General features: G+C 39.9%; 1 protein-coding gene across 6 annotated transcripts in view; it reads left to right on the top strand.

The window, feature by feature from the left end:
- The window catches only part of ECHDC1 (ethylmalonyl-CoA decarboxylase 1), a 38,223-nt gene extending 18,615 nt beyond the window's left edge, over nt 1–19,608 (top strand). For all 6 annotated transcript variants that reach the window (XM_079298100.1, XM_079298101.1, XM_079298099.1 and 3 more), the window contains exon 6: nt 18,935–19,608. In XM_079298100.1, coding sequence (XP_079154226.1) covers nt 18,935–19,340 — 406 coding nt within the window. In that variant the 3' untranslated portion in view covers nt 19,341–19,608. The remainder of the gene's footprint in view (nt 1–18,934) is intronic.
- Nucleotides 19,609–23,469: the final 3,861 nt, after the last annotated feature.

Below are 23,469 nucleotides of genomic sequence, written 5' to 3'. Positions count from 1 at the left end.
AGTTGTAGTTTCTGCTAGGTTATGTGGTTTGGATCACTGTGTGAAATGAGCAGTAAGGAACTTTAGGAACTGACTGTTACACACCTAGTGGGTCCAACTCACCCCTGAGTGAGAGGTAGGAGGGTTGCAAAATTGTGTATCTCCCTGTGTCTCTTTATGTGAATGTCATAAGAAAGAATAAATAAACAAATCTCTTCATTACTCTTGTATTTCTTGTTCTGGGTTTATTATTTGTAACATAATTTTGTGCTGCACAGCTGTTGAAACAAGAGTTTGAGGTGCAGAGGAAAACAGATGAGGTTTCATCCCTGTTTGTTTTTTTTTTCATGCAGGTGCAGGGATTTGCTAGCATGAAACAACCAGCAAAAATAAGAGGGCTTTAATTAAACAGGCAGAACAGGAATGGGAAGACACTAAATAATAAAATGTCACTTTATATAAACCATTGCTAATGTGCAAACAGCCTACAGATGTAACAGGATAAGCACAGTGAGCAGCATCTCTGAAAGTGAGCAACTTTTAGTGACGTTTTCATCTAAGAAAATGAAATGTGCTCTTAAAGAGGGCCTTAGTGCCTGAAGTGGGAAAGGAATTGCCCTGAACAATCTGAAAGAAGGTGCACTCAAAAGTAAAGTAAATTAGAATATCACAGTGCTTTTCCAGGCATCAGGAACAGGCTTTGAATAGAGAAGATGGTATCTGCATTGTCTGAGCCACTTGTAAGCAATCTTCCTTTGCTTTGAAAGTAGATGTGGCTGCATCTTTCTTCATATCTGCACAGCACACAGTGAGCTGAAGACCCCAGCTGTGATGTGTGTCCAGGCTGTGTTACAAATCCCTGGGAAAAGCAGAGAGTCTCCATGTTTGACAGCTGCATTGCTGGCAGGAGAATGCACCTGGGAGACTCAGCAGACCTTTCTGTATCTGTGAGCCTGTCGACAGAAAGTGTTTCTTGTTATCTCAAATAGGCGTTTAGGGAATGGGAATATAATGAAATGGAAATCTTTTCTCTACTTACACTCCAGCTATGCTGTTTTGACATGCTGTGTAATTATAGGCATTATCAAGTAGCTCTTATTTGCATGAATTGAGCAGCTGCAATTCCTCTCATGCACTGCCATAATTTTCATAATAACTACAGCTGTTGATCCATCTTCCATTACTTTCTACACACCCATCCCGTGCAACTAAATAACAGCAATTCAAGAGCAGCAAATGGGACTTAATTAATAACAGCAACAAGACAGAGAAACATACTCTGTACTGTTGTTGCTCTTGAATTTGAGAATTTTAATACTGGTGGACAAAATTCCAGGGGTTTTTTGAGGACTTTGAGTAAATATTGGTGGAATAGGTATTGTGTCCTCAGTCGCTAAATGACAAAAGATGAACTTGAGACAGAAATCAGAGGTTTGTTTTCTTTCTTGAATAGACTATTTGGGACATTTTATTTTTTAAAAACAAAATGAGTTTGCTGTGGCTGCTTTTAATTCTAGATTTTCAAATACAGTTCTGTTTTTTACAATATCTGCTTAAACTACCAAACTGCTTAGTTTTGACCTGAAATATTTTCTTATTTTTATCTCTGCCACTTTGTACTACATTAACTATACTGATATAATTTGAGTTATTCACTTGAACCAAAATGACCTAGGTAATCTTGATGACCTCCTCTGAAATATGGTCTGGCAGCATGATGCACATCTCTAGTAGAGTAGGGGTGTGCACAAATCCAATTTAAAATAGCTGAGGTGGTTTAAGATATTACTGATACATTCTTCCCATAGCATTTTTTGTGGCTAATTGTTTCCCTCTGTTTTAAGCTTGCTCATTTTAAATTGGATCGGGGCAGGAATGTGTGAACTTTGACACATTTATTGCTGACATAAGGACAATTATGAAAAGTGGAAGCATCTCAGATCAGCCCACCTTTATCTGGAGGAAGAAGTCTTCTCAAAATCTTCTTTAGTCTTAGCTGTTTTATGTGTTGCTGCAGTATGACTCTCCAGAAGAGCAGCATCCTTATAATAATCACAAACATGTTACTAGGGGAAAAAAGAAATCAGACCAGTCCAGACAAGGGCAAAGTAATTAATTTCCTTTCAGTCTTTTTCTGATATGAAAATTGGAAAGATAAAGCTTCTGACACTATAATTATTTATCAATTATTACTGCAAAACTGAGTAATGTACAGGGTGCAAGTATGAAACTTGCTCAGACTGCTGAGCATTTTAGAAATATTTTCAAGAAATACTGACTTTTTTTTCAGTGTGCCACAGTTGAGCGTGTGAAAATGGTTCATGTTTTCTGCTGCCAACTGTTAATGTATTTTACAGTTCTACATGACACTGCAGCCCTTTCAGTGAGGTGCAGAAGTGAATGTGATGTTGAATTGAGTGATGGAATTTTACAAATAATTGAAGTACCTGCTTTAGGTTCCTTTATGCAGAAACTTGAAGCTTGCACAATGTGTGAAGGTAAGGAGAGTGGATTTGGCAGGATTGATTGAGAACTTCAGGTAGGAAGACAGGAATGATAGTGGATTGTTAGGCAATAAGATGGCAAATATGGGGTAGAGACAGTTGGTAATGAATCCATTTGTGCACTTAGCAGATCACAATAATCTCTGAGTGCAGTTACTGCAGTGTGCTACCAACCAATAGCCAGAATAACTAACTTTGAATTCTGAGCTGTCTTCTACTTCATGTTGGTGCCTTTGAGAAATCTCTCTGGGGCAATGTCTGTGTAGGTCTATTACACACATCTATGACTTCGAAAATTTGGTCCGACATCGCCTGGCAAATAGACTTCCATTGTATCTGAGTGCTTCTGAGAGACAGTCTCTCTTTTCCCCTACCTCATTTTTCCTCTGTAATGCTGCTACAGTCCAAGTAGAGGTGTGTCCCTGCCATGTCAATCAAATTTAAAAAGTGGTGTCTTGAAGCAGAGGATGAGAGTGCAGAGATGGAAAACTGCCCATTTCTCATACCATTGATCTCAGAATGGGCTTGTTGGTGGAGACAGCAGTAATTTCCTTTTCTTCTCTAGTAAATAAATTAATGAACTATAATTTCTTCAGCTGTAGTTGATGTTGCACAGTTAAATTGCAAAGGGCCTATTTCATTACTGTTTTAAATGCTGAGTTAACTATTAGCTTATGCTAATAATACTGCATTTATCAAATTGGCCTTCTTTCATTTTAGCAGTTTTCTATATTTCTGTGAAATATGTAGGCATGCTTAATATTACATTTTAAGGTGTTAAACATATTCCATTAAACACTTAGGAAGCGATACAATGAAATGAAATGCTATTAAATAGCTTTTGGTATATGTGTTCCTGTGATAATTTATGTTTATTTACTTCTACAAGTTGTATTTATTGCATTAAATGCAGCTTATAGGAAATCAAAGGAGCAGAAGATAATCTAGATAATTTTTGCATAGATGTAGTTCCAATATTACCAGCTTTTCAGCTGCTTGACCTTTCAAAAAGGAGAAGTGGAGGAAGCCATAAAGGCTTTAGTACTCTACAGTAAACTTTTTCAAAAATAGGTTTTTGAACATCAGAACACGGCACATGAAATTTTTTTGAGATCTTTCACTCTGTACAAGGATTTGGGCTTTTAGTTTTATCGGGAGGAGCATTTAGGTGCACAAGATGCAGCTATTTGAAATAAGGATGCCTTGGGATATAGTAGCATTTTTCATAGGGCAGACCATGAATGTAGCAGAATGGGGTTCACATATGTATGAGTTCTTGCAGAGTCCAGGCTCACAAAGCACTTTTCATTCGTGTGACTGTAACATTGCTACACATCAGAGAAGAATCAGTAGCCAAACCTGAGAGTGGGTTCTCTGTAGAAAACTAAAAGATAAGGGAGTAAAATGTGTATGTTTCAAAACCTTGATAGCTGGATAATCATGGAGCCAACCAAGGATTGTTGGCAATAACACACTGTGAGAAAGAACAGGATGTGGGTGGAGAAGGGGCCTGTATGGAGGTAGAGCAGCATTTTTCTATGACAGATGTCCTTGTTCTGGCACCTGGAGGTAAGTGCAAGTACAGGGCAAGTGCAGGAATGAGGTTGACAAGTGGGCATTCACTGTAGTGGGAGATTAAGACCATCAAAGACCCTTGAAGCATCCAACCCATTTCCAGAAAGATCTGGAAGTAAGAACTGTGCATGATAACTGATTTGCATAGAAAGTGAGAAGCTTACCTCCAGGACAGGGTAGACATGCCTATAAAAAGGTATTCCCACAAAGTCTGCACGTGTGTGTGCCCCAGGACCCTGGATACTCCAACTGGATCAATGCTGGGGCTAGAGCTGATGAGCTCTCTTTTATTCTCCTTCTTCCTTTCTTTCTCTCTCACTCTCTTTAATTCATCTCTCTCTCTCTCTCTTCCCTTTCACTTTACCCCTTACTCAAAACCCACTGCTGTGTGCTTATGCTGGGATATCAACATAACCATAATGTAGAATAGCAATGCCCATGCCAAGTGTGTAAATTATAAAAAAAACTCTATAAACATTTGTGGACCCTCTGACATTTGCCATTCCTTTCAATCATACTCCCCTTAAGGGTGGTACACCACATTCTCACAGCTTCAAGTGCTTGCTGTGTGGCATAGATCACTTTTTAGAAGAATTCTTTATATAGAATTTTGGTCTCATATACACACACACACACACACACACACACATATATATATATAGTGTTTAAAATCTCCTGTAATTTTAGAATTCCAATGCAGTCCTACATAACTTTGAATTTTTAGAGCCCTGGGGGTTTGTTACTACAAGTTTCTGGCTATGATTTTAAAAATCTCACATTGCCTGCATCTAAGAAGGCTGTTCTTATTTTTGACTGGTACATTTGATATCTGGTGAAGTAAGCACTACTAGAAATGGGCTCAAGAGCTTGTGTTATTTGCCTTATATTTATGGGCTGCTATGGGGCATCTTTTACCAGTTTTCATTTACGAGTGAATTTTGTGTTTTCAGTCTTTCAGGCAGAGGGTTTTTAGATGTAGTCTACAATTCAAATTTACCACTGTTTGATTTTTGTAGAAATTTAAATAACATCAACAAAGCATGAATTTGAGTTGATGCTTTCTTTCTGAAGTTGTCTTTTTGCAGGGATTTATTTAATTCTGGGTTTTTTAGTCTATTTTGGGCTTTTTTTGCTTTTTTTTTTTTTTTTTTTTGCCTTCAGGAGGCCAAACCATCTTATCCTGGGTAAGTGAATTTTTCTTATCAGTATGTGTCTACATTTTAGACCACTTGAACCATGTAATTTTACATCCTTTCTATTGAACAATTCTGTCTGTAGCTGATAAAGTGTGCTGCATGATAATAATAAAGAGAGATAGTCCAGATAATGGAAAACTTAGATAAGGCAGATTTTAGAGAATACAGGTCTAGACTCATTCTGATACTTGATGATACACTGAGCTGTTAATCCACCATAGCAAAGTTTAAGTTTCAAAGAAAGTTTGAGAAGAAGAGTACAAATGCACTGGAATTGTCCATTCTGCTTGCATCTGTAAAGTGACTAATTCCCAGTTTATTAAACTGGTATTAGAGATGTTTGAGTTTGATGTGTCATTTCTTCTTTACTAATATTCTTTTTCAATATATGCATGTATTTATTATCAGATAGCTCCACAGATTGGCTAATATGAAGTGTGAGCAGCACTTAAATACTCCAGTCTGCTGGTTTTGAGGTGAGGTTATACTGAGCTGTCGCTTCATGAGGAAAGAGTGTTTGAACAGCTTCCTTGGATATATGAGGAGGGTGTTGTCCCTATTGCAGATTCCTAGCTCACTTCTTACCTCTGGTATGCTAAGTGCAGATGCCTGTATGAATCAAGTATCTCAATGAAAAGCAACAGAAGGCCTGGGTTTATCCTGTTTTTACAGTTAACTTGGGACTTGTAAGAGAATATAATATTGGGTGGAGCCAATGTAGAGGAGCTGAGTCTCTAGGAGATGGCAAGGAACTGTAGGGGATGTGAGTACAATCTACTCCTTTTGGCTCCGGGGAGATGTTAAATAGTGTCAGTTTCCCTTGAAGCCACAGCTTTCAAGTAATTGAAAGTAACTAGCACTAGCTTTGTACTGGATCAGCTTCCAGAGAATGTCTTCCTGAGTCCCTGATAGATCTTTCGTTTTTCAGCCCTGTCATGTGCTATTGAAGGGCTACACAAAGAGCTCTTCCTGTCTGTATCACTCCAATATAGTTAATGTTGTAGATCTCTGAACCACATCAGGGTTACTATTCATTGAAATGACCAGTTGCTCTCAAATGACTCAATTTCCCTGTGTGTAAGCAGGTGCTGTGTGAATCAACCTACTTTTACTGTACACATTGCCTTCAAAATTGCAACTCCCTGTCTTCCTCTTCAGCCCCTGGTTTTATTTTTGTCTCTGATCCAAAGCAACCCAAGGTCTTAGTGAAGATTTGGAGCCCTGCAGGCTGGACCTCCGTGCTCCTCTTCCTTCCTGATTTATGCAAAATTGTGTGAAACAAGTCTGTAAACTGTTTGAACTTGTTAAAACCTTATTGGCTTCAGCTTCCTACTTCCTGGATCCTGTAGTCAGTAAGAAATTAATTACTATGCTGTTACTCAGCAGTCTTAGTAAGAATAAATCAAATAGTAAATTCTTATGTTAAATAGATTCCTATTGAACTTAAACAGTTGTGTGTATAAGAACTGCTGTATCCATGGTTTGTTACTAGGTGCTGTATTCCAGTCCTGTTTTGTGTGCTGAGGGTTTGTATTCATAAACAAAAAGGAAATATATAGACTGAGGAAACCCCAATAATTGAAGTTAGCATAGATTTGCATATGTGTGAAAGAGCTAACAATTGTAGATAAAAAGATAGCAGGGGAAATTATACTTTTGGTGATAATTGGTCACACAGGTATATTTATGGGGCATCTGTTACAGTTTGCTGAAAACATGCCTGCTTCTTGTCCAGGTAGTCTGAACATTACATCAGTCATCTGAAGTTGGCTTGAGATCCCCATCAGTATAACTAATACTCTCTATTACAAAGTAAAGAGAAGCAGCAGATTACTGCTTCAATGTAGAATTTTAGTGTTAAATTATCTGTCTCATTTATGCCATTTTGAGTTATATCATTGTGCTCTTCAACTCCCTCCCCAAAAATTCTCTGAAGATGTGTATCATATCTGGAAAACTTAGGTCACAGTCACTGTGATAATTTTTAAAGAACCAAACTATGACAGTCAGTATTTTTTTGTTTTAAATTAACATGTTATCCTGACAAAGTGGCAACATTCCATTATAATTGAATCACCAGTAACTTCAACTAAGTGTATGATCTCTCTTTGCTTTAGTCAGAAATTGTGTAGGAAGTGCAAATGCAGCATTGGTAGCACAGTGTGCAGAGACAGCTGAATTTCAAAGCGTGTCCTGTTACCCTGTGTCTTGTGAAGGGTTGTTAGTGTGATGTTACATTGTATTTTAAGTTCTTTAGTGCTGGGAGTTGCAGAAACCTGATACATCAAATCCATCATAAAGTATTAGAGCAGCTTGCATCTCTTAGGGCTGATGTCCAGAAATGCTGCTCTTTTTCAGTCAGGTGAATTCAAGCAACTGAGGTGATCCTTGTGTTTTTGACATTTTAGATGCCAAGCTCACCCACTATTGGGAAACCTTTCCTCCCCTTTGTGCATCAGCAGTAGAGATGAGCAGAAAATGTGATTTAAATATTTCTGTCTTAGGAGACTCTTGAATTTGGTCTGGGAATTTGTTCTGCTTTCTACGATTTTGATAAACATACATGATAAAAATAAAGATGTGGGAAGCCAAAGTTATAAACATGATTTGCACATGCTGTATGAAAGTGTACACATAATTTAAAAAAATGCAATATTTCCTCTTTGAAAACAAGCTCCAGTCTACTTTTTATATATTATTATTTCTAGAGCAATACTATCATTTAAATTTGGCTAAAAATTTTATAATCAAACACCTTTGCCTCAGGTTGGTCTTTTTCATCAAAGGATCTGGTAAAATCTCACTGAATCTTTCCTGATAGAAATTTTTGCTTTAGTTTAAAAGGCATATCTGTTGTTGAAAATGTTTGTTTGAACTGAATCCAAAGAGCTCTAATTTCTTTTTTTGGGAAGGAGAGACTCATGTAACATTTCAGATTTCCAGCATGAGTAATTTTTCTGTGAGCATTATTTTGGCGTTCACTCACTTGTGTACAGAAGCTTTGGCAGCCTGTAAAGAATAGCTAAAACCTTCATCATGGCTAAGTCCCAAGTGCTATGACAAGATGAAAACTGCTCTGAAAATAATTGTATGATAACTGAGGTCCCTGCGACCCACTGACGCCAGGGTGATAACAGGGTCATAACTGGGAATTATAGTAAGATATTGGTAAACAAGGGAGGAGAAATAGGGTGGTAGCCCATGGGTTGCTCTTGTACATATGCAGGTAGTGAGGTGGATCCAGGCACTGCATCTTGAACAATGGGACATTGGTCCAACTTTATGGCTTTGGGTGATTAATTCCATTTTTAGAGTTTATACTGTACATTTCAGGGGCATTAGTGCTCCCCAGTATAACTATCTGCTTTGTTCTCATGTGTTCCTAAATTGTGATCTGAGCCCTGTGTGTGTTCAATAAGCCTTTGTAAAAATGTGGTGCTCCTTGCCAGTGTGCACATAAGAGGTATTAAACAGGTCTGAGTCTGTACCCGTGGACAGGGCAATCTTTATTGCTATCTGTGTAATGGTAAAAAATTTGTCTCTCCTACCTAGGAAAGACCTTTTTATTTACTTTTTCTGATGTTTTCTGAAGCTTCTCAGCTCACTTGGATGCTTAGGCACAAGATGGGATGAGGGAGTGATGTGTGGCTCACACAGCTTTTATCTGCTCTCATGCAGATTGAGAAGGGGCCCCCCAATGTGTGTGCAGCACACAAGGTCTGGCTGCATGAGCCCCCTGGCCAGCCCTATCCCCACCTCCACCAAGGCTCCTGCATGGTGCTGCCCACCCCCAGCACCGTGGTGGGGATGGAGCTGTGGGCATTGCATGGGAGCCTAAAGAAGTATCCTCCTGGGAAATGGGTTAGACTCACTTTGTGGTTTGGCCAAATAATTTTTTTTTCCTGTCAGTTTATTGAAAAATCACTAGGAAGGAGAAAACAAAATAAAAAGGCTCATCTTCTTTTAATACTGCTCATGGAGTTTTAATCAGTCATGCTTTTTTTGGGCCCTTATTTCTTGCCTTGTGATCTGCTGTCTAATTCAATTTTTCATTCCTGCTGCAGAAAATGTCTTTCTGCAATTTCCAATACCCAGCTTCATTTATCCCCCTTAGAAGAAATGTAGCTTTTTATAGCATGCTTTTTTCTCTCTGGCTTCTGTGAAGCTATGGGTGAGAAAGTGTCAAGGCTGAGGTAAAAAATTCGATTTAAACCCCCTAATCATGGTCTGCTGTGTGAGCCTCCATCTGCACCTGACTCCTGAGAGATTCTGATCCAGAATGAGATTGGAAGTCTGTGTGGATGGCAGCTGGTGTGACAGCAGACATCACCTGCAGGAGACTCTGGGGGGGCCTCACCTTCCTTGTCTTGATTGAGACTGTGCTACTCCCCTTGCAGGGTATTAGCAGTAGTCTTTCTCCATGTTTCTTTCCTTTTATTATCCCTTTATCAAACTAACAATCTTTCTGGCTCTTTTTTAGCCCCTCTCCTTAGATTAGGGAAGTGTTTAAGAAATACACCCTATTTCACTTCTCTGATTGGTCATATACAATCATGTCTAGACCAATTTTAATCTGGGTCTTGCAGGGCACTCTTCCAGAGGGTCTTTTCTGCTGCCTTACTGAATTCCTTCATGCTGCTGATAGGCCTTTTCTTGATTTTTCTCAGTGCAGACTTTGCGACTAATGAGATGCTCTTTTTTGGGGGACATGCAGTTCTCTGTGTCTGCCTATTATAATTGAATTCTGGTTATCCAAGGGATCTTTTTCTAGTAACAGTGTTATTTTTGTGCTTCTTCCCTAGAATGGCTTCCTTTAGAACTGGCAATTTTGCAACCTCTTTGAGTTGACTTTGTTGATTTTGGAGGCTCCTCTCACATTGTATATCCCAATATTTGGGCAATAGGTGGTGGTTATCCACACTTTAAGTTCCTATTTATTCCTAGAGACCACATTCCTCCTAAAATGGCTCATGTCTGTTTAGCAGTTTCTGCATTTGTATCCCAGTGTTCCAACTCTTCCTCTAACCCTTGTTGTTGCTACATATTCCATTATTTAGACTCAGGATTCCACTTTCCAGAATTTTAGCATCAGCCAAATGATTTGGGCTTCTAGATGAAAGTATGACTTTGTCAATCATTCTTCTGCATTTCATTTGACTCTGGGTGAAGTGAGAAAGGGTGATAGTCACATTATAAATTGCTGTTTTAAGGCCTCCTTTGAAGAATGCAATTCTCATTGTTTAGGTCTCTTTGCTCCCCTCTGGCAAGTGCCCGCAGGTTTCCCAGACAACTCAGAAAAATGTTAACTCTTATTTAAGAAAATACTTCTGGAATTAGGAGTCTATTTACTTGATCTGTTTTTTTTCCCTGATCTTTAAGTTCCATGAAATGCCTTGGAAAATCTGACTGGAGGATGGCAAAGGGAGTGGGTAAAGGCAATATGTGCTAGGGAGACATAAGGGATTTTTTTGGGCTACTTTATGTAAATTTTGATTCTTAGCCTTTGTGGTGAGTGGGGGGAAAATGGATGTACTAAGAGTGTTACAAAATATTTCAGTAACTATAAATAAAAGTCCATATAGACTCTGTAAAGCAATTTGAGAAGAGCTGTGAGAGAAACAAGCTTTTGTGTTAGTGAAATTTCTTAGGATGGCATCAAGCCTACTCTTTTGACACTGTGATTTAGAGTGTGCCTAGAATGCTCTATGCTTGGGAGGCTTGATAGGATTTTTTTGGGGTGTTTTTTTTGTTGTTTTGTTTTGTTTTGTTTTTTGTTTTTCTTCTTGGGGATCATTTTAATTTATTTAAACCTCAAATAAAGAAGGTATCCTGTTTTGTGATTTTAGTTGGTGAACTGTTTTTAAATCACTGAAAGGATTTGAGAGGGGTGACTTTCTGATGGTTTTGTTAAAATAGTAGCTGGACCCACTTCTTTCCATTGCTTTCTTGTAGAAAACATTATGGATTAAAGCTGATAAACAGGAAAGATTATTAATATGCACAGTCTTCTTTTAGCCTATTGAAACTTGGAATTGCAGAGTATCTTTTAGCAACTGTATCTAAGATAAGCATAAGGCATGCAGTTTTCCAGGTTATCTTTAAATTATTTTGTCTTCTATTTTTATGTTCTTTGGTAGTTACCATCTAGTCATCTGTCAAGTGAACATCTGTGACTAAAGGATTTTCAGAAAGAACAACCATTTGTGGGGGTTTGCTTTTATGATCCCATAGTGGTCTGCATAGACCATCACCACAAGCATGTAGCACAAATCCTTACTTTCATTGGTTTTACAGTATTTTCACTTTGCAAGTCTCACTTTGTGCTGTCATGGGTCTGAAGTAGCAACTGCTATAATATCTAATTGCCTTATTATTTCTCTGCATAGGGCAGAAACATGAGAAGCTCTCAGTGAGAAAGAAGATATGGGAGAGATGCAGAGGGAATTAATACTAGCAAGTTCTGTTGGGAAAGCATTCAACAGTTTATCAATATTCACTGCATTGCTCCAGTTCAAAAATCTGCTAAATGGAATTAGCAAGGAGTTATTGATTAAATGTTTAATCTGTGTCTTTTTGGTTCTTTAAAGCCTATCCAATTAATCAAGTGAGATTGAAAGATAAGTGAAATTATGACTACCTCTTCTCAGGGTGAACTTGTTTTGAGAGAATAAGGGTGGGGTTTTTTGGTGATGGAGGGTTTAGTAAGATGACTTTCAGAAAAATCTGTAGCTAGTTTGTGTAGATAATCCCCTTAAAGAGTATCTAGGTAATTATTTGATGGTGTAATGATAAAGAGACTGCCGAGACACTGCACTGGATAGGCAGGGAGGGATTAATTAGTCCCAGCTTGCTTTTTGGAGGAGACTGTCTCATTCTTAAGGGTGTAATTCTAAAAACATCTGTCATGAAAATTGAAGTAAGGACTGGAGGCTGCTAATCAGCAACTTTGCTGACTGGCTAAATTATTTTAGTATAGTAGTATTTCTTCTGCATAATATTCTTCCCACAGTACCTTGCTGCTTCAGAATTCATTTTTACTGCAAAAATGACTGGTTCACACATTTGTTGTTTCAAGATGAGTTTCTGTAATAACTGTGGAAGGCTTGTGTATTGGAATATTGGACAAGGCTTACACAAGACAAATTTTCACTACCAGAACACAATGTTGTCATGTAATTAACTTATTGGTGTTTAGGTTTCCAGGTCAGGTCTCTGCAGCCACAGACTGCAGCCTTACCTTTAGTCATTTTGGGCTTTCTATGGCTTCAAAAATATCAAGGCAGTAGTTCATATTCAGGTTGTGTTTTCAAGGTTGTACTCAGGAATTACTTTTGTCGTTAAACATTCTGGAGAAGGTAGGGATTAGTTTTGCAGCAATTGTCAAGGAACATTCATATATAATGCCTGAAGAATTTCTATCTTATTGCTAAGGAAGTTCTGTATTTTCTCACACATGCTTTAATACCTGTCTTTCCATGATGGGGAGAACAGGTATAAGACATATTAAATGGGAAGGTGCATGATATTTGTATATCTTTCTGACTCTGAGATTTGGAATACAGATACCAGAGGTGGACTGTGAGTGCTAGGTACCAGTTAAACCTTGCAAATCCACATGCCATCTAAAGAAAATGGGGAGAAGGCAGTGAGCTTGGAAGATTCCAAACCCCTTGGTATGTGCTGTAGTGTGACCTGACGTTCCACAGTGCTTGACTGCTTAAGTGATTATCTTTGTCCAAACCTCAGGCTAACAGCATTTGCAGTCCCAATTAATTGTTCCTCATGGTCCAGCTTTCAGAACTGCCACTTGACTATGGCATGATCCCTTAGTATCCCTGTCTGAGCCAAGGAACTGAAGCTACAGAATTATTTGGGTGCATTTGTAGCAAAGGTGATGTTTGTCTCTTAAGGAATTGCTTTCTGTAACATCCAACTATCCACATCTGCCTTATCTGAACATTTATTGCATTTCAGCCATTCACTTTAAAGCTGCTTTTTTTTTCCTATTTAAGAAGCTTAGAATGCAGCCTAGAAAAGATTACTTGATTTATGTGCTGCACTGAACCAACCTGAAATAAAGGACTTCTGTTTAATCCAAAATCAAGGCTTTTGCTGTACAGATAAAAAACCAGGTAGTTTATTTCTTGCTCTGATGCTATGAATTTAATCACAACTTTCTCTTGTTTTGTTTTAATGTATTGTAAGAGTTTAGTTGACTAAAAATATACCATCACTGCATATGTTCAGCTGCACTTTGTGTGTAAGAGCAGCACTTTATTTTTGTTGGATTTTTTATGTCTCAGCAAGAGAAGTGAGATCAGACTACAGATAGTACCTGTGTAGCTCTGCTGCCTAAGTCCTATTAACTTGCTTCAGGAACTCACCATCCATACTGGGATCTGCTGTGTCTGTTCCCTGGGATGATGAGGACAATGGAGTGAGATTAGGAGGTGCAATTTGCTTATGAAGTGATGGGACACAGATTGTATTTTTAGTGTTGAGAAGGCACAATTGGAAAACAGGGAAGAAGTGGACAATAGACTGGCTTTCTTGCTCACTTAAGGCCCAGCATGCGAGAGCTGCTGCTGCTGCTTGCAAATTGTCCTGGTAGCACTCACCAAGAAAAGTCACAAAACCCTAAACCAGTTACACATTAGCTTTTGTCCACTTGCCAGCAAGATCATTAAATTTTCATGTCCACCTGGCAAAGGAAGTTCAATATGCATGATAAACACCATCTGCAGATAATGTCATACCTGACCTTTCAACAAACTCTTGAGCTTGTGCTCCCTAACAGTGTGTATTTTAAAAAGCTCTTTTGACCATGTGTCAGCATAACACTGCTGTTACTTAATTTTGAAAGAGTTAATTAAGCTGATGCCATATTGATGAGTGTTTTAGAAAGACATACATGTTGGATAAGGTGTATGGCAGCATTGTACATCAACTTTGTCCTTCTGTTCTTTGATGGTTAAAACAAGTGTTTGATTCTTGATAACCTTCCTTCTGTTACTTTTTTTTTTTTCCAGGTAGCTTTTTTTTTTTTTTTCTTTAAGGGCTCTCTTTTCCTGTGCCTGCAATAGTTGTGTATGTGGTTTGGATGGTGTTTTGGGTTTCTTTGGCCAGGTTTTGTAGTGGGGAGCTACAGGGGGTTAGCAGTAGGTACATATACCTTCTGTGAGAAGCTGCCAGAAGTTTCCCCCATGTTGGGGAGTGCCAATGCCAGCTGGCTCCAAGAAGGACATGCTGCTGGCCAAGGCTGAGCCAATGAGGAATAACATATCTGAAAAGGAGAGAAATGTTACTGCACAGTTGTAATTGTGGCCAGAGAAGAGCAGGGTGAGAACACATCAGAGGAATAGCCCTGCAGACACCATGGTCAGTGGGGAAGGAGGAGGAGGGAAGGAGGTGCTACAGGTGCCAGAGCTGAGATTCCCCTGCAGACCATGATGAGGCAGCTGTGCTCCTTTAGCCCATGGAGAACCATGGGGATACAAAGATGTACCTGCAGCCCCTGGAGAACACCCACACCAGAGCAGAATGCCCAAGAGAGGGTTGTGAACCTGTGGGAGGCCCGTGCTGGAGCAGGATTCCTGGTAGGACTGGTGGACCCACACTGGAACAGGCTGTTCTTGAAGGAGGGCACCCTGTGGAAGAGTGAGTCACACTGAAGAAGTTTGCAGAGAACTGTCTCTGTGTGAGGGGCCCCACAGTGGAGCAGAGGAAGGACTCCTCTCCCTGAGCAATGGCAGAAACAGCATGTGATGAACTGACCATAACCCCCACTACCCATCTCCCTGTGCCAGAGTGGGTGTGTGGCTGACCACAGACATTGCTTTTTATCTGTCTGGCTGTCCTGCATCTATATTTTGCAAAATATGTCGTTCTACTTGAAGATTCATTATTATTTATGTAACCCTTGCTCTACAGCATGCTAAAATCATGGATGTCTTTTAATTGTACCCCAAGGCCTTTGACTCTTGTTTTTGGAGAAGTTTTCACTTTGTGTTGGTTCAATCACCTGCAGATAGGCTTTACTGAAGTTTATAGAAGAAGGTAGCGGATTTGGTGAGGGAACTTACTGTGACCCAAGGACATAAGCTCTGTTTATTACTTACATTAATATTGGTGGTTTGAGAGCAGGATGCCAAAGTGTTTGTGGGGGAGATAAGAGCCATCTCCTGCAGTTCTGGCTGCCGTGTCTGGGTGCAGCCATAGCTGGGAGCCAGGTGCTGCAGCACTGTGTGATGCTGCCTGCCTGCATGGCGTGCCACTCTCATGCCAGCTAAAAGGGGGAGCATCGGCAGCCAGGAGCTGTGTCCTTATGTGACACTGGGAGTCAAACAGGGAGCAGGAACAAAATCCAAGTTGCTGACAACGCATATAATGTTTTAGGTGTCTTTTTCCCTATAATAGCTTTCAAAAGTATAGTTGTAGGAGCTTTTAAAAAGTGTGAAATCTGTTGGTATCTGTGCCTCCCTAGTAAACTTGATCAGTACCTTTCCCTTGTCAAGATGCTGAATATAAGCAATCCTTGAAGTCAAGGAAACGATGAGGTAAGGGCCAGCACAGATTTTAATATAATCTTAGTTCTGCCAAGGAACTGATTATACTTATTGGAACAGCTCAGTAATATTAGTATTTATAATAAATAGGTATAAAAAATTGAGAAAGCATATTTTTGTTTGCTTTTGTTGTATATGCTCTGGCTTCAAGTAGCTGGGACATACTTTAGCAAAGGAAAGCATAGCTGTTAGCTCACAGCAAGTGCTCTCTTTGGGAGCGAATGTACCTTTTATAAGGGTGGGATTTGTTAGGCTGCAGTGTTAATAACAAACAAGATTTCTTCTCACATGCATCTCACATGATATGATGAGATGTGATGTGACAGTCAGTTATTTGTGGGTGCAGTGAGATATCACAGAATGGAGGAATCCTCAGATCAAAGGGGGAGGATTTGTAACATTTAGTACAGCTGAGAACATTTTAAAATGTACAGCAGGAACATTTGCTGTAGCTCGTTTGCTTTAGATGACTAACACAAAATTGGATGTGGCCCATGGTGACTGTGCTTTCTTCCTAGGGGAGTTGTAGTGTTCATAAAATGGAAATAAATGGTTCTCGGAGAAGGTTTCAGCTACACTTGGGGGCTTTATATTACCTTAACCTCTTATTTCCAATTTAAATTGTGAGGATTTTTTTACCCTTCACATTTCTGAAGTATGTTCCCCTGCTTACTATGAAGTCTTCTGTCACTTCGTACATTAATTGCATTGAATAAATATTTTTGTAGTACTGGCATGCAACAGATTTCCTTTATTAGGGCAGGGAAGGCCTATGTGTAGGAGTCGAGCAATATGACCTTCCCCTGTGATGCAGGAGACTCAGATATTAATTCCTTCAGCATGAAAGATAAGAACAGGCATACTGTTGAAATCAGTGATAATTTTGTATTCATCTACTACTCTGTCTCAGGCAGGGCCAGTACTAGATTAATTAGGTATAAACAGCTCAATAATAGCACTTTGGTCTTTCCAGCTTTTTCCTGTCTGCCTCTTTATGTTAAGTAATGCTTGATGTGCTTTTCTTACATGAATTCATTTAATGGGAGATCAGATCTGTCATGTCTCAGAAAGTAGACCAAATTCCTTTCATACAATAAAAAGGGAAATATGTATGCAAGGCTGCAGCTGGTGGCATTCAGAGACTGGTCCCAGGCTGGCTTGGCAGCTGCTTCTGCCTCTTCAGACATGAGCTCAGGTCTCCATTGCTTCCTGGGGCATGAGGACTGCGAGTGATCAGTCTAATAGAGAGTATGATGGGTGGTTTCTGTAAGAAATGGTGTGACTTCAGGAGAGGATTCATAATTAATTAAAAAAAGAAAAGTCTGAAAAACCAAAGATACCTTTCTTAAGCCTGAAGACAGTCCAGTACTACAGTTACACCTTCCACTGACTATCACTTATCTCAGTATTTTCTGTGGAGCTTGTTCAAAGGAGCATTGTGGGAAGAGGTGAATCCCAGTGAGGTTCTGGAAGCTGTAGTCTCTCTGTGAGTTAAGCTGTCAGTGGTTTACTTTCCTTTCATTGTGTTTGGTTCCATTTTCTCTGAGGGAGGTGAAAACTCTGCAGGGAAACAGAGCCCTTCCCACCTACTGAAAACTGTCTGAAACAATCTCAGATTTATTATGCAAGTGCAACATGGCTTTCCTGACCTGGGGTGGCTGTCCTGTGAGACTGCCTACAGGTTGTCTAGCCTCTGATGCACAGCTGCCTATGAATCCTTTCTTTTCTAGTCCTTCACATCACTCAGCACAGCTGAATGCTAGAATTAGACCCTTAATAATGTTTCCATTATTGCTTTTCCAGTGAGACACTGGGTGTGAGCAAATTGCAGAGTAAGCTGAGCCAGTAAAGGAGTTCTGGAATACTTGCAAAATCATTCTTTGGAGAGAAGAGACCTGAGCTCCCTGGGATTTGCTGGGTCTGGGAAGCACTTGATAATGTTAGCTTAAAGCCTTTCCTCCCCTGCAATACTCTGCTTTCTTCCTTTTGTCACACAACCTTCCCCAGCTATCTCTACAAAAAGGCTTTCATGCAATCTGGCCTGTCAGCTGTTGCTTTTGTGCATTGTGCTGGATCTGGGATAAAGCGTAAGCTCTTCAATTCTAATGATGTACAGTGTGGCATGAATGCTGATGGTGCTTTGGTTCAGAATAAGGCAAACAGGCAAACTCACAATTAAAAATATCTAACAGATATGAGAACAGTGAGTTTGTAGAAGTAGTTGCATTTTTAAAGATTTTCCTTTTCTCTCACCTTTCAAAGCTGCTCACCCCAGAATTTTCACTACAGAAAACTGCAGGCTTAGGAAACAGACTTGTGTGTAGACCTCAGTATTACAAGACTTCAAAAAGCCAATTAGTGCTTGAAGCAGAAGCTTATCTACTTCACAAGTGTAATTTCCATCCTTTGCCTTACAATCAGCAGCAAGCAATCACACTGCTGAGCATCACTTTGAGAAAAAGCAAGTACTGGTCTGTATCTGTACATCTTTTCTATGTGTTTCTATTTCTAGAGGTTTTTTTCCACTAACCTAACGTGTCAGTATGACCACTGTGTGAAGACAACAATCTGCGGCAACAGAGTTCCTCCAGGGAGATAGCTTAATGAGCCCTAGGATCAGTTCTTAAGTAAAGGAAGTGAGAAGCTGTAGAAGAGAAGCTTAAAAAAGAAAGATGTGACCCCAGTTCAGATCAGTACTAAGACTGCATCCATCCTCTTGAGAAATGTTTTGGGCGTTAGTTTGCTTGGGTTTTACCCAAGACCCTCTTGGTTTAGCCATGAATTAGCAAAGCAGCGTCGCACTGTGAATAAATGTCATATGTTCTTTGTCTGCAGTTTTGTTTTCAACACACCTTAGACCTAACCAGAGGTATCAGTATGGGCACTGAGAATCTTTACTTGTAGCAGCACATGTATCTAATTTTGAGAAGGGACAGAAACTGCAGTTAAGGCACCATGTGATGTTAAAATTGAGATGCTCCGGCTGTTATGAGCACACTGTCAAGTTGTATCAGCCTTTGGAAGCAGAGGGGAGGAGAAAATAACAAATTAGGGCCGTCGAGGTGGAAACGAAAGTCAGTGCGCGGGTTGACCTCTGTGTGTTGTTCGTTGACAGGTTGATGACGCCCGGCAGCGAAATCCGGTTTGTGCACAAGCACATGGGCCTGGTGCCGGGCTGGGGCGGCGGAGCGCGGCTGGTGCGCATCGTGGGCGGCGGCGCGGCGCTGCAGCTGCTGGGCGCGGCCGAGCGGCTGGAGCCCGAGCGGGCGCTGCGCCTGCGGCTCTCGGAGCGCACGCTGCTGGCCGCCGAGCAGCCCGCCGCGCTGCGGGAGACCCGCCACTGGCTGCGCCCCTACACCGACGGACCCGCCGCCGTCATCCGCGCCGCCAAACGGGTGGTGGCTGCAGGAAGAGAGCTCCCGCTGGAAGCTGCCCTAAGGACAGAGAAGGACATTTTTGGAACTCTATGGGGCGGGCCTGCCAATTTACAGGCATTGGCTAGAAGGCCGAAGCATAAATGATGGGTTATGCATGAGAAATGGGCATGACCTTTTTGCAAACAAAGTTTTCAGTAAAGCAGCCATGACATTGAATCATTTAAGGACCTGTCCATTTAAAATGGTATTAACATTCCTACCATTTAGGGCAGGCGGGCATATCTGGTGTGCAATCTCAGAGAAATCCCAGGCAGATTCTCTACTGTCCTAATCACCCACTGAATCAAGATTAGTGAAATTAGTATGTAAAGGTAAATACTGTGCTGAAAATAGAACCATAATGTATTTGGAATGAGGCTGAAGACTTTTATTTGGTGTTTCGTTTTGGATTTTTTCTTAAAGTAGTACGGAAATTAATTACTTGAAAATTACGAGGTTTATTAATTTGCAGAACAGATGCATCTAAAGCTGCAAAATATGAGTTCCCCAACGTGACACTGGTGTCTTTAAGCAGCTTGGAAAAGATAATTACTAGTGGGAAGATAGCTTTTATTTTTTCATTCTAGTTAGTTCTTTGTGTAATTGCTGAGAAAGTATCCTTCAGTTTTAATGCTGCTTTTACAGGAGAAGCTATGAGTTGGTAAGAGCCTTCTAGCATTCATTCACTATCACTGATTCAGGTTTTTAAATGTATTTTGGTGTCTTCTCACTGCTCGAGGAATCAACTACCCACACATGCATCTGCACATTCCCATATCCTGTACCTGTGCAAAGCTGCTGGCCTGGTTCTTTACACAGAATCTAGTTGAAATCGTGGCAGGCCCTGAAATGGCTTGTTGTTAGGCAACTGGGTGATGTGAGTACTTCAGCATTCTGGTAAGATGTGAATATGTCTATGTCTTCAATGCATTTTTAGTGGTAGGGTGTATTTGGGCTGACTAGAAGGTTTGGAACTGTCTCCCCTTCATGCCAGTGCTTATGCAAGTAATTGGATAACTCAATGGGGAAAGGTTTCCCTTTAGTAATTAGAAACTGACACAGAGTGCCTGCTTTAAAAATAAACATCTGTGAGAGCAAAACCATACAGACATACCTGTGACTGAGGTTAGGGTGCACTTGTCTCTAAATCCACCAAGGACTGAGATCTGAGCCAAGAACCCAAGTACTCTATGGGGGCATGTAAAGAAGGAAGCTCTGGGCTGTGTGCCACTGACATGCATTCTTGCTCTGACCAGGCATAACTAGCTCAAGATCATGGAACAAGCTCCCTTAAGAAAAGAAGACAGTATCTTGGATGGAAATCCATGTTATGATTTCTACAGTGTGGCAGGAGTCCTGAGTTTTAGACAGCGAGGTAACTACATGTTTGAGGACTTTGGGGACAAGTCAATATTGGGAATTAGGCTTAAGATTCTGCAGGTTTCAAGCAGATTCTGTGATCTAGGGATGTTTTACCGTGTGGTTTTCACAGCAGTGAATATAGCCTGAAGCAACCAAGAGAGATGCTGAGGAAAAGGATGTGTTTTGAGTTGGCGTCTCAGAGAAGATAAGGAACTTACCTCCTGTTAATCCTGCACCTGTCTTAATATCTGAAGGACTAATGGAGGAAGATTTCAAAGATTTTCCTTTCAGGTTAGAGAAGAGACAGGAATAGGAACATGTGGGAGAAAGTAGTTTTAGTTTGTGCCTTTCTCCCCCTGGCTTTTTTTTTATCCAGTAACCCAGTTGTTATTCCTGTGTATCTGGATTCTCTCCCATACCCTAAAGAACTTTAAACCCGTTACTTCACAAGTGCGAATGCTTTAGTATAATCAAACAACGCTTGACTGTTTAGTAGTGAAGCTGTTCTGCTTTTCATGAAGTTTCTCAAGACTGATGAGGCATTCCAGACTGCAGCATCACTCAACCTTCAGGGCACACTCTCATACGGCTTTTGAAAGTAATAGCACATAATGTTGTTGTCAGTCAAAAAAAAAGTTTTAAAGGACAACTGGTTATGTCTTTACTTTTAGCAAGAATTAATGTGCCATTACTATATTGGTTTTGTTTTCAGAATTGGTGTGAAAATTACTTAGAACATGAGTAAGACCCTTGAATCTTTTTTCTTCAGTGTATTAGGCTCCTAAGTGTATTCTGTGTACTGGGTTATAGAAATTTGAGAGGGAAGAAATTGTAGGACAAAGAATCTGGTTTCTTTCACATTTTGAACCAGATCTGTGCTGGCAGTTAGTGAATGGTAAGTACTCCTGTGGGGGATCTTTTCCATTTTGATTTATAGACAATGAACTTAATTCTCATTTCAGCAAATGTATTTCCTCAGCCACCCTCTCTGATTTGTATCAAAGGCCAATGTTTGCTTCTAAGAAAACAGGACAAATAATTAGGTAGTACACACCAAGACACACTCAGAACAGTTTCAGAGAGGGTTATGGAAACCCATTTTGTTGGTATCATAAATATACCAAGCATAGGTACAGGATGTTCTGAAGATCATTACAGGTTTTGATCAAGGACTTTGTGAGTAGTCTAATACCATATTCTCTGGTTTATTTTCTTCTAGAAGTAAGTAGAGTCCTTCATACAAAAACCAGTCCAGCTAAATCATCGTGAGTGCTAGGATGAGAGTACCAGACTAAGATGAAATGGAATCCCATTTTACCCATTTGAAAGCTAAATGCTTTATTTCACAGAGTACTTTATCATCTTAAAGTAATAAATGCCTTTAACTAGCAGTTGATAAATGTTTGTATTTTCTTTACAGTTGTTAAAAGATATAAAGCTTCATCTCAGGGTTTTTTTCACCTTCTGAAATGGCTTAGAAACAAACCAGCACTAAATGTGCAAAATAAATTAGAAACACCAAAATTGATAGTCCCAGGCTCCTAATTAAATAGCATGTGAGCTTTTGTACTTCCTAGGGGCTAGTTTGCCAGCTCCCTCCTCAGCAAACTAAATTTCCTATTACATAGTGAAATATCTATATTGTTCATCCTCTGTGTACTGGGACAACCCAAGGGTTTAGTGGGAGTGTGGATTCTCTACCAAGCTTGTAAAGGTTGGATAGTAGAGATCACTTTCAGCAATACAGATTTCTATCTTATTTGCTGCTGATAGAAATATATTTTCCAGATGGTCAATCTAGATAAGCAAGGTGTTCTTGCAGAAGGCTTGGTTCCCTATGTGATTTATATTTTTTTAACCATGAAATAGGATTCCTGTGTCTGTGGTTATCTGTTCTGGATATGATGAGATGCGGTAGATTTTATAGGATTTAAATTTCCTTTTTCATTTTCCCTCCTGCTCCACTCTGCATTTCTCTAGCTATGCTGTACAAGTTGAAAATTACTTAGTGTATGGAATTACAACCACATCATGGAGTGTGACTATAGCTCTGCTAAAATGCACAGAGAATGTATTTCCTACTGGAAATAATGGTTTAAATATAAGATGGGAATTATCAGTTACTACTTTTCCCTTGCTTGATCTGTGGAGTGCATTTGCTACTGAGGGCTGCTATTAAGCTTTCACTAGCCTTACTTAAACTAATTTTAGTGTTCACAGCAGCAGTCAGGCAGCAGGAGCTAAAAGCAGCATCACAGGTGTGGGGCTGAACTCTCTACTTGGGTCAAAAACCCTAAGGATTATCACTGATAAAATTATTTGTAGACTGGGCTGCAAATCTTAAAATTAAGTATATAGTGAGTCATGCTCCTCTATTTTGTTTCTTGTTTTTTTCAACCCATACTTTCACATGAAGTGTGTGCACATAGCTGAAGTGTTCTTAGTGAAGGTTTTTGCAGCACAAAGTCATACTTTGGTTACAGACACTGTATACAAAATTAAATCAGAGAAATAAGACAGCTAGCAACTAACAGAAGAAAAAAAACCACATTCCATCCCATTTTCTTCCTGAAGTCTATGTAATTGGCTTATTTCCTTATGGGACTGGAAGATGACAATGAAAATCTGCAATCAAGAGCATCTATTCCTAGCTGAGAATGAAGGAAATCTTCCTTATTCCATCCTAGTCTCACCTACACTTCCCTGACTCACTGATTGCACCTGGAGGCAAAGGGGGGTGGGGAGGCACAGCTCTGTCCAAGATCAGATAAGCCATCCATCATTACACTAAGAAGAACATTACAGAAGTTTAAATCTACCATTTTTAAAAGTCAGCCCTTTTAATTCCCTTCAAATGGTTGTTTGGTTAAAG

The sequence above is a fragment of the Erithacus rubecula genome, assembly GCF_903797595.1.
Source record: "Erithacus rubecula genome assembly, chromosome: 2".
Taxonomy (NCBI): Eukaryota; Metazoa; Chordata; class Aves; order Passeriformes; family Muscicapidae; genus Erithacus; species Erithacus rubecula.
Note: the sequence above shows the minus strand (reverse complement) of the source record. Positions and strands in the feature narration are given on the sequence as shown.